Here is a 12167-nt window from a genome sequence, read left to right on the forward strand (position 1 = left end):
ACTTTCTTATATGAGATACACAAATTCCTCTAATCCAAATATCATATATTTTAGAATTATTTCCAAGTATAAATAATTTCACATATATGAAATTTAATATTTTTAATGATATCAAATTTCTACAATCTATAGAGAATAATGTAATGGTTTTTGGATTAGATTGCGTACAGATTTTTTTCATCAATGTGACCCATCATTAGGGTGATAATTGAGAGCACAAGGAGATAAAAATAAAAATTTAAGTTTAATGGGATGACTCTTTGAAATTTTATAAAAAAAATTATAAAAAGTAACTTCAAATCTTTAGAGAAAGCAAGTTCAAATCTTTGGAGAATATAATAAAGTATTGAAATTGGGTATCTAACATGTATGGCAGACCTTACTTGACATATGAGGATGCATCATATATTACATTTAAGAAGATTTATCAAATAAAAAGAACAATAAAAATTTATTAGTGTTTAAGATATGGAATGACGTCTCCTTCTAGACATGAGATTATTATTATTGTTGAGGAAAAGAGGATTGATGGAATTGTCTTTGGCTCGAAAGAGAGAGTTCAACTTGCTCAAAGTTTTAGAGAATGATTGCAAGAATTTATGTGGGGGAGTAGTTTTAACAAGTTCTTGTTTCATGGAAACATGGTTCTTCTCCAAATCTGTTAAACGCATTCTCATTCGTGCTACTTCCAACTTAAGTTCTCTATTCTCTCTTCGAACAGATGCATAGTTGTCACGTGGAGAAATGGAAGCACTAGGTCCTTCGCTTTGGTAAGAATGGTGATGGTGGCGATGAGGATGATGAGGATCTCCATTCATGGCAGTACGAAGTCTAAGTTGTTCAAAGTAGAGAACTTGAACAGCTAATTGCACTGGAAGACGCTCATTTTGTGCTGCATGGGTGCAAGCATCATGAGAGAGTTTTTGGCAATCAAGTAATTTACAAAGCTTATTTCGCTCCATCTCTTTAATTGTTGGATGTGCCTGCATCATATAACAAAAAATATGAATATGAACTAAATTTAATTTCAAACAAGTACAATTTTAAAAGAATACAAAAAAAAGTCAACCAACGCATAAGAAATTCTCCACCATAATTAAGAAATGAGCAAAACAAACAAATTTAAATGATAGATTTATGTGTTAATTAGCATGGAGAAAATAAAAATTCAAATTCAAATCTAATCAATTGAGATCTTCATTACTATATAAATATCCTTGAAGATAAGAATAAAAATATTGAAAATATACGTATAAAGAGAATTCTATTTAATGACTAGATATTTATCTAATTTTTTTTAGAAGGCTTAAATTAATGAAGTAATCAATTTTCCACAATCCATTATGCTTCGTGTTGTTCTTTCTGTATTCGATTGTGTTTGTATTTTTTTGCATCAAAATACAAACACAATCGAATCCAAAAAGAACATCAAGAAGCTTAAATTATATTAACAAAATTAATAAAATTAGAATAAATCTATTCAATAACTAAATATCTATTTAAGAATTATTTTTATAAGGTTGGATTATATTAATGCAATTACCAAGTGGAAGTCAATTTTTAAAGAACCTTTTATATCTAAATATTGCTTTTAAAAAGATTGGAGAGCTATTGTATGTTCATCTAAAATATTTTCTATATAATAATTAGATGTTTATCTACGAATTATTTTTTTAAAAGTTTAGATTACATCAATAAAATTAATAGAATGAAAGTAAATTCATAGAAAACATTTCCTATTTAATAACTAGACATTTGCTTAAAAATAATTTTGAAAACATCAAATTATATTAACGACAAATTGATAAAGCTGAAATAAATTTATATAAAAAAAATCTATTCAACAATTAGATGTGTATCTAATAATCATTTAAAAAAAAATGAAATCTAAGAAACATATATTGTATATCTATATCATTAAGCTTTGACTAGCAATTAAATTGTTTTATTAAAATTTTGATTTTTTAAATTTTTATTCTTGTAATTTTTGTATTTTATATGTAATTATTGGATTGGGCTAGACTTAAACAACACATCTTATATGATCTAATGATTGTAATTTTCCACAATTAATCATTCTAATAGTTGGCATTTCTAGATTAGACTGTGTGTGAGTTTTTGAATCAATGTTTTCAATCATAGTCCATGATCTATCATCGAGATAACAAGGAGACATAAAATCATGGATCATGGAGTGTTATCCAAAACATTGATTTTGTGTTGGGGTTAAACAACACACTCTATGATCTAATGATACTAGTTTTCCATAATCCATAATTCGAACAGTTGTAGTTTCTAGATTACATTGTGTGAGAGTTTTTGAGTCAATGTTTCATATCACACTCTATGATCCACCATCAAGATAATAAAGAGCCAAAGGAGACATAAAGTCATGGATCATGAAGTGTGATCCGAAACATTGATTCAAATGTTTCAGATCACATTCCATGATCCATCATCAAGATAATAAGAGAGTCAAAGGAGACATAAAATCATAGATCATGGAGTGTGATCTGGAACATTCATTCAAATTCTCACCCACAATCTAACCCAGAGACTACAACTATCACTCTATGATTTATTTAGGTGGCTCATATGAAATCACACTAGTTTCTCTAAGACAACCTACAAATTAATGTGATTTAAGATGAGCCACGTAACCAAGTCAGAACCTATAAGATGTTATTTAAACAGAACCAAAACCTCCACACACACAAATATATATTTATATATACATACATGGATCTATTTTTCTACTCCTTGTGCTCTCTATGATGAATGAAATGGTGATGCAAAAAATACAGACAAAATCTAATCTAGAAATCGCAACCAGAAACATAATAAATCTTTAATAAATGTATTGATAAAAGAGTTATAATAATACCTTGAGAAAGATGTCGATGGCTCGATACAAGCCGTCGTCGACGAGTCGGGCATGCTGAGGAACGGCCTCCGCTAGAGCAATGAAAGTGGAGATCGACAGGTTGGGATCAGGAGCAATCTCAGCAAGACAAGTGTCCATAAGTTTGGAGACCTGTACCATGCTATGATTCTGTTTATGGTTGTGCGTATGTTTGGTAGGGGAATCAGATTCATACCCATCAATGATTTCTCTGTTCACACGCTCCTCAGCACCGTCCCACCACTCTGCTTCTCCCTCCTCCACAAACTGTAAAAAATTGGCCACGATCCGTAGCACCACGTCTGTGTCGTACAGAGTTTGCCCTTCGTCTTTGTATGAGGAATACGCGGGAATGAGCAGGTCGTCGACGGCTGCCTGATCCAGGCGGCTGCCAAATCGTTTTTCCAATTCCGTTCTGTAAGAGGCCGTGACGTTGAGCATCATGGCGGCCCTCAGAAGCCATGAAAGGAAGCTCACTGGGATTCTTTTCATCTGTGGGGGAAGTAAGCTTACCACTGTTTCGACTACAGATCGCTTTTCTCTTTCTGCCAGGCTTGGAGCCCCGGGTCCCCGGGATTTGAACCTGGGTCGATCTGGGTCGGCATTACTTGGGATTTGAACTGCAATTTTGGGGGCGTCCATGGGGGGTATTTTGGTGCTGTTGGTTGAGTAGTAGGGTTCCAGAGAGTGCTTGGCGTAGTGCATTAGGACTCCGCTGATTATGTCGTGGCCCAGGCCCTTGGATTTCATTGCTGTTACGACCCTTTGGAACATGTGGATGTTGAGAATTGCTAGTTCTTTTCCCCACCATGACTCTGATTCGGCTTCCATGGGCTTTGTAGATTGCTGGTTTTGTGTGTAGTCCTGAGAGGCTGCCCATTGCGACTGGCTTCCGCTGGATGTGAGGCGAGAGAGGCCTCTTTTGAGCTCTTCATTGGATGCAGCGGATGTTATGGCCTCTATGCATCTGGTGATGATCTTTAGGTCCTCTGCGAAGGGGAGAAGGCTTTCGCAGCTGTAAAGGACAGTGACTGAATCAGGGAGGCTGTGGAACACTATTTCCTTCAGGAAGGTCTCTGTGCGCTTTTCCAGGCTTCCGTCCGTGTAGTGGTCTGTCATTTCAAGGTAGCTTGCAGCACATCTGAGCATGGCTACATTTGAGGCTGTGATTTCTGGGTTGCCTCCATAGCAGAACTTCGCTGCCAATTCGAAGGCCTCGGCACCTCCTGGCATGTCTTGGAGGTGGAGTCTTGTGGCGTCTTTGGATTCTGCTAATTGCTTGCGGATCCGCCCACTTTTGGATACCAGAGGAAACTGCATCGAAATATTAGTGTCATCAGATTCTTTTACATCAATATTTCATTTACTCAATATTTCGAGTTACATTCTGGTATTATCAATATTTTGAATTATATTTTGTTACTTATTCTATTATTTATGTTAAAAATTTGAAATATAAAAACTTAAAAATCTCAATCGAAACCAGAGACAACAGAAATTACTAAATTTAAAAATCTCAATCAAAATCAGAAACAATAGAAATTACTAAATGAAAAATTTAAAAATCAAAATAGTAACTGCCCATAACAGGACAAATCAAGGCTTTTTAAGGACAGGAATGAAATCCACTCACAGAGAAAATAGTAAATTTGAACTGATTTCTTTACAGTCATAATTTAGGAATTTTTCCAATTATATATGAATAAAATTGAGGGACTGAACTGATCTACAGTTGCTGGAGAAAGTTCAACAGGGAAGAAGAAAAGGGCTCTCAGTTGAGCATCTAGACCCTAAAATTTTGAAAATTGAGCCAGAGATCCTCAATCAAACTAATTTCGTAACAAATAAGCCTAAATAGCTCTGATATACAAAACAAGTAAGAAGGTAAGTGAAAAAACACAGTCCCTGTACAAATCTCATTTACAACTTTTGCTTCAAAATAATTGTAAATAGCTTGATAAATGTTGGATTATCATGTAAATAATCTTTTCATCAAAGTTTCAGAATCATATTTCATGATTCAGCATAAAAAATAAGTTGACTAGAGAAGAGAATTGATCATATTCATATTCATATGAAACATTTCTGAAAAAATTATTTACAGAAACCTTCAAACTAATCTATCATGAAATTTCTCATAAAATATAAAAAATTCATGTGATTTAAGGAAAATAAATGAATCGATAGAGCGTTACTTTGTGGAGTGCAAATGTATTTTCCCCTGCTTCTACAGAAATGTCGCTTGGAACGTCCGAAAGAAGCCTGCCAAAAGAGGTTAAAAACAATAAGCCAAATGCTACACTGCATCAAATAAAACAGATCCGAACTTTTTAAAAGCTTTTCATGAAAAGGGAGACTGGCAAATTTACGGCAGGCTTGTGTGTGTTCCCTCAAATCTTTGGTGCAGAGCCATTCCTTCACCCAGGGAGAACAAAAAAATCGAGCTTGTCAAAAATTTGTTCCAGAAACATCAAATTTGAGGACAAATGCTCTGTCTGATTGTGATGGTGATGCAGGTCTAAGTCAAGAAAATGATGGCTTCATTATTTGGAAGCATAAGCCAAGAAGAATCTCGTGTGCATATTATTGGATAAAAATGGCATCTTATATTAACTTATATAGAATAGAATGGAATTTGGAGGTGGTTAGTAGCAACTGGAATTATTTCATATTCTAATCACATAAAGGCATATTTCAAGGTTGAAATTCTTGAAGAAAATATTATATATCAAATTTTGTAAAAATAAAAAGAATATTTTCTTAAAAAAATATATAATAAAAGAGAAGAGTTGAATAAAATTTAGTCTAAAATTGGATAAAGAGTATAAATGAAAAAAGATATTTAGAAGGAAATAATGGGATTCTCAAAAGATGTTTTTGATTATATAAAGAAAGAAAGGAGGGTTATTTTTTTTGTTACAAAGTAAATCACAAGATTAAGTCAAACAAAATATTTGAAAAAGAAAACATAACAAACTTAGAATATCACTAACACTAAAGCTAATATAAACAACACACATACATCAAAGAACAAAGAAGTTAAAGACATGTTAGAGAAAGTATCTCCACCCTAAAGAGTTAGAATATTCCCCCAATCACCATAAAAGAGCTTCAATTGCTCTTTGGCATTTCTAATATTTTTCTTAACCTTCTTACCCTAATAAGACCTTGAAAGTTTAATTTAAACTATGTTTTAATCAACTTAATCTAGAATTTGATAAGGGAGATGGCTTGAATTTTTCATATGTATTTTTGAGAAAACATTAGAGCAAGAACATAATTATGAACTACACAACTATATCATAGAGGTTCTAGTGGTAAACTCATAAATTATAGAGGTTTTATATAAAGAGACATATTTCCAAAATAAAAAAAGAATGTAAATTTACCTTGATTTTATAGAAGAGTATATGTTTAAAGAATTAAGGGATTTCAAATTTTAAGTAAATTTCATCTATACAAATAGTAAACAAGATGATACATTAAAGTGTATAAATAATTTAGTCTCTTAAAATAGCTTTAATCTCCTTTAAGTCACTTAGCCTTTCAATTTTAATATCAAGAAAAGTTAGAAACCATCACTTTCATATATTTATTGTTTTCTTTAAATTATATATCTTTTCAATTACCATTTAAAATGTTGGAAATAATTATTCTTATATTTATTTAATCTCCATGAAGAGATTCTTTCATATATTTTTATATAAATTTAACTATAATACTAATTTCAAACAATTAATTAAAATATATATATATATATATATATATATATATATATATATATATATATATATATATATATAAATAAAATAACAAAAAAATATTTTAAAAATAAAATATCTTGTAGGAAAAATATAAATATATAAATATTTAAACTTGTGGGTATTAACAAGTATATTATATTTTTTTCCTTTCTAAAAATAAACTCAAAAGCATTTCATTTTATGAAGAATTAGGAAAAAATGAGTGAACATTTTTTAAAGGATCTTATAATATTTTATATAAAAAATTATTAGATCAATATGCAATCAATAATAGCAATAAGACATAGTGCACATAAAAATCAAAATACAACCAACATATATTTAAAAAAGGAAAGTAATATTATAAAAAAAGAACATAGAAATATATAATATTTATTACAATTTTCAAAGTAAATCAAAACAAAAAGAATTATTGAAATAATGAATGATGAATTTTGTGAAAGTAATATTGAAAATAACATATTAATAAAGCAAGTGTATTGCAAATAAAGTAAAACAAACATTACAAATCAAATAAAATAAATAATTCTAAAGTAAAACAAAATAACTCATAAGTAAATAATATATCTATACTATTAGGCATATTTACAATAAAAGGTAGGTATAAAAAGTCATGCTCTAAAGTCCAAATAGGACTAAGCCTTAAAAAATCAAATTTAATAATAAAAATGAAAACAAGATCAATAAAGGACAAGAGCTAAATCAGTAGAAAATGGAAGAGTATTATAATCATCTATTGGACATAGCTAATTTTGGGCATTTTTAAATCTCAAACTGTACGTCAGATTTCAAAATTCCTTTTTTCTAGTTGTCTTTGTATATGACTTAACTGCTTATAACTAAGGATCTGGCTTTTGGGTAGTAATGATGCAAGTTGTGGAAATCATTTTATGTAGAAAGGTCAAAAAGTGGTCATTTAAAAGTGTCGTCCCATACATAAACACCTTTGCACCAATAGTATATAGCTCAAAATTTCCAGTAGTAGTGGACAAATGCCCCAGCAGTAGATCACCTTTTTTTACTATAATTAGCCCATTGTGCACCACTACTAGGACATTTGTGCAAAGTTATCCACTATTAGTACATGTGATATTCATTAATGGACTTTTCATTATCATTTTTTTGGGCTCCTTTACAATCTAGTAACAAGGGGTTGGGTTGACAAAAAGCTATCCGCTATTGGAATTATGTCCACTATTGGTACCCTTCCCCTACCTTTTTCTAAACATTAAAAATATTAGAAATATAAAAAATAACCAATTAAGAAGAAGAAAGGAGAAAAAATTAACAGCTAAAAATAGCCTATATCATAGACCGTCTAATCAAACTGACTTTTTGCATTTCAATCCTTTTTTTATACAAAATGATGATGAGCATCTCCAACTTTTCAACTCTTATGTCGCAATTAAATCAAAAAATAAAATGAAAAATACATTAAACCTTGAACAAGCAACATAAGCATTTCCAAAAGAAACTTTTGACAACCCCAACATAATAAGCACGTCCAAAACAAAAGCAAAGAAAACATGGTTTGAATGTAGTTGGAAAAATAAAATAATGGAGTTATTTTTGCCAGCAATTATTGTGTGCCAATCTTTTCAAGGTAAATGTTAGGAGAAGAGTCTTAAAGAGTGAGCGGAGAAGCCATTTTTTCCACAAAACAAAAATATTCGTATCGTCAGAGGGAACATCTTGTGTTATGTGGGCACTCATGTTTCCCAAACACCTAGATGGATTGATAAAAGCATGCCTTTAATTGCTCTTCTTGTTCATTTCTGGACTTACTTGTTCATGGTCGGGGTCCGGGGAGATCTGTTGTGGGCTTCAGACAGCTACGGCTCATTCACAAACAACCAAAAGTAATTGGGGTTTTCCGGATCTTCTTCAGGTCAAATCTCAATACACATCTGTATATTAATTTTGAAATTAATTCTGACTTTGGCTAAAGGACAGGGATCCTTGCATATAGATCAATTTTGTGTATGGCGGGAAGGAGCTGTTGGCGATTGATGGTGAAAATTCAAGCGAAATGCCTCCATATTGGTTACCATCAGACGCCATTACAGACATCCTTATGTGGGTAGTATTTAAATGGTGACGGTCCCCCTCCATGTGCATCACATGCCCTGTTAAATTCTTCCACTGTCATGAATCGATTGAAACATCAATTGAAGAGTCGATTTTATTTAATGGTAGGGTTTTGGACCTTATGCTATAGCTGTGTTTTGGGTTCGTATTTGGGAGTCAGAAGGAGAAACTATCTATGTAAAGAGGGTTTCATACAGATCTTGTAGTGTGTTGTGATCTGTAACAAGGGGTAACCTGTTGAGGAAAAGATGAAAAAACTATGCTAGGTGTACCTTCTGTTTGAAAATGATCTCCGGCTATTTTTTGACCTACCTGTTAATTTACCTGTATATGCATTACTGCAAACAGTGATTTGTTTCAACTCAATGGAGCAGTATAATTAGATCTTGTTACAGTGTTAAAGTTTTTCATTGATCAGTTAGAAGTCAAATTTAGGACCTTCTATTTGTTGTGGGGAAATTTTACTATTCAATTATTTGATCATAGAAGTCAAATTTAAGACCTTCCATTCGGAAGTTTTACTATTCAATATGATTGATGATCTATCTTTAATTCAAATGTGATTTATTTTCCAATCAATAAAAAAAGTATTCACTTTCAAAACAAAATCTACATCCAATTTTTATCCTAGTTAGTAGATGGCAATGGACAGAGATGAGGTAGCATAAATCAACATGAGCACCCATGATTGTGCTACAAGGAAAAATCCAGGTTGAACAAGAAACCCATGCCATTTAATGCATTAATGCAAACATGAAGAGGTTTGAGTTAGGTTCCCAAACACCAAAGGGTAGATAGAAAAGAATACAATGTCTTTAGTTGGGATCTATAGGATGGAAAATGTTGCTGCATAATTTATTCATGATATAAGATTTCTGCAGCCTATAATGGATTTACAGGGTGTTTGTTAGAGTGATTTATTATATATCCTTACATCAAAATCTGCGAGTGTAGTGAATTTCTACATCAACATCTTCACTTAGATTCAGTGGAATCGCTTAATCCACAAGATCAACTCTCAGAGGTGTGACGATTAGTCCAACACCCCTTCCGAATTACTAGTTAATTTCTAAATCAATATCTTCACTTAGATTCAGAGAATTGGTTTAATTCCCAAGATCAATTCTCAGAGGTGTGATGGTTAGTCCAATACCTCCTTCCAATGTAATTCAGAGGAATTGAATCTGGTTTACAATTATGATGTACGAACTTCCAAATCAACCTCTTCACCCAGACTCAGTGATAAATAATCTTGAAATTCAACTCACAGAAATGCAACGGTTAATCCTAATATTTATGAGATACAGAACCCATTACTTATTTATGTCCTAAAACGTTCAGAGCATATATAGCTGCTTGTTTTGTCAACAAACTGCAGCAGTGTTGGTAGGATAAACCCAAAATGACAAATAAACTACTCTTTCTTAATGTTCTACATATATATAGCTAATTGTTTATCTATCTGGCAAACTGAGAAGCCTATCAAATGACAAAAACTTTTCATATTTACTAATAGATTGGGTACATTAATGAAATGCCTGTTTACATTGTATACATGTAAGTACAAAATAATGAGAAGATGCCATTAATCGTAAGCAGGGCTGAAATTTTAGTTAGTTTAATGAACTTTCATCTATAATTCTGTAAAATGGCATTAGTTAGTTTAATGAAAATTTCAATTCCAATCAAGAAAAATTCATTCGTATTGTGGAGGAAGTAGAATTTGTATCCATTAAGCCCATAATTAAACAGCCCAGATCACCCTTAAATGCAAATGGAAACAAATCTTTCAACAATAGACAGTACATGAATATAATGTTTTGTGCTAGATGGAAATGGAGGTGGACTTAAAAAAAAAGAGATTAATGTCATGTAGTTTTCACAGTCTATATTGGATTTGTTATATTGGATTTGTTAAGCTTTTGAATTCAACTGTGCAGAATTTTTTCATCAAAATTTCAGATCATTCTTCATAAAATATGTTTCGAAACGTTAATGAAAAATTACACACAGTTGAATCCAAAAACTCAACAAATCCAATAGAAAAGAGATGTTATAGAAGATACCATTCATGAGTGCGCTTCATGGTGAATGCAGGTCGACTGGAGCTCCGCTTGATTGTTGCTATGTTCTGCTTCTCGCTCATCATTGTCATCACTCCCATATTCTCATGTCAGTTATATTTGATCTAATCTTTCCACAGGCTTTTCCCCTTCAAACTCTGAGCTCTCAGTTTCCCCTTCAAACTCTGAGAGAGAAAAGTAACGACATATAAACAAATATTGATCATCGCAATCATAACATGCTACAATTTAATATTCATCACCCAAAATACAGCAATAATGTAGATGTTTGCCATCAAAGCTGTGCCTATTTTCTTCAGCTTTTTAACTTCTTTTGTAAGTCAGAATCTCCCTGGATTCCAGCCTTCTCTAGTGCTATGTTATATCCTATTCCTTAATTTCTCTTCATGTGCAGCTGAAAGCCACTGTCTGTCCCACAATTTCCCTGGATTTCAGTCTTTTCCCTCTAGTTTTATGTTGTATACTCATTTGTTAATTGCCCTTCATGATCAGCTGATTAAAATAGAAGAAAGCAAAGAGCTGTTCTGCAAAACTGTAAAGCAACTGAAACATCTTTAGGATACAGAGAGAAGAGGAATGAGATGATAAATAGGTGAAAAGCATGAACACTTTCTAGTGGAAAGCATTGGGTGGAGGCATTCTCATAAAGGCACAGAAGCTCATGGATAATCAGAGCACATTGCATGATGATAGACTGAAAAGTGCCAGATCAAACTGCAGATTCATTTTAATGTTCAATCATCACAACACTTCTCCTTTGGCAAATTCTTCAAGAATTTTGTGTGAAATGGTGAAGTATTTTTGCACATGCCCTGATTAAAAGGAGCATTTCGTCAAGTTAGTGGGGGTGTGGGCGGGCCAAAATAGAATGATGGCAGCACAAGCATCACTTTGAAATCGTTAACCATCATGTGCCCCCTCAAATTTCTTTACTCTCTTAAAGCTAATTATATTATTTTATTAGTCTGCAAATGCTATACATAGAAGCATATGACTCAAGTGCAAATGAGTAATATGTGAGCCCACAGCAGGGGTTAAATTCAATGGCCTTACTTTTTTGTGGGGGTTAAAGCTAAATATAACTTTAAAAAATAAATGAGATCAATAATATGGAAAGACTAAAATTATAAAAAATGGAAAGCTAAATGTTTAATTTATGATGTGTCTTTTTTTTTCTTCTTCTTTTTTTTGTTTTTTGACAATAGAGCATTTTAATATTTGAAAGATAATGTTAAATGAATTTATCATAAAAAGTTTATGTGATAGGAAACATCAATGATCAAATTTGAATTGTGATCTACAATCAAAGAAACAAGAGGAAAACTCAAG

General features: G+C 32.1%; 1 protein-coding gene and 1 long non-coding RNA gene across 3 annotated transcripts; one reads left to right on the forward strand and one right to left on the reverse strand.

The window, feature by feature from the left end:
• Positions 1-317: 317 nt before the first annotated feature.
• On the reverse strand, positions 318-11700 carry LOC131073903 (BTB/POZ domain-containing protein At1g03010). Of its 2 annotated transcripts, none has more exons than XM_058010409.2 (4): positions 10821-11700; positions 5098-5164; positions 2885-4216; positions 318-983 (listed from the first exon to the last, which is right to left on the reverse strand). In XM_058010409.2, exons 1-4 carry the CDS (start codon positions 10916-10918, stop codon positions 462-464), a joined length of 2019 nt encoding a protein of 672 aa, XP_057866392.1. In that variant the 5' UTR covers positions 10919-11700; the 3' UTR covers positions 318-461. The 2 variants fall into 2 exon arrangements, with proteins under 2 accessions (XP_057866392.1, XP_057866393.1); XM_058010410.1 differs by lacking the exon at positions 10821-11700 and adding an exon at positions 5272-5461.
• Positions 8053-9156, forward strand: LOC131073904 (uncharacterized). The gene is made up of 2 exons (XR_009113009.2): positions 8053-8554; positions 8636-9156. It is a non-coding gene; the product is annotated as an uncharacterized LOC131073904 (long non-coding RNA).
• Positions 11701-12167: the final 467 nt, after the last annotated feature.

Source organism: Cryptomeria japonica, chromosome 9 (assembly GCF_030272615.1).
Source record: "Cryptomeria japonica chromosome 9, Sugi_1.0, whole genome shotgun sequence".
NCBI classification, from domain to species: Eukaryota; Viridiplantae; Streptophyta; class Pinopsida; order Cupressales; family Cupressaceae; genus Cryptomeria; species Cryptomeria japonica.

Excerpts from the sequence above, each read along its gene's own strand:
- LOC131073903 (XM_058010409.2), bottom strand. The coding sequence starts at position 10,918 with ATGGGAGTGATGACAATGATGAGCGAGAAGCAGAACATAGCAACAATC. Across the intron at positions 5,165-10,820 it reads ATGAAGCGCACTCATGAATG|GCTTCTTTCGGACGTTCCAA; the intron begins GTATCTTCTATA and ends CTCTTTTGGCAG. Across the intron at positions 984-2,884 it reads CCATCGACATCTTTCTCAAG|GCACATCCAACAATTAAAGA; the intron begins GTATTATTATAA and ends TATATGATGCAG.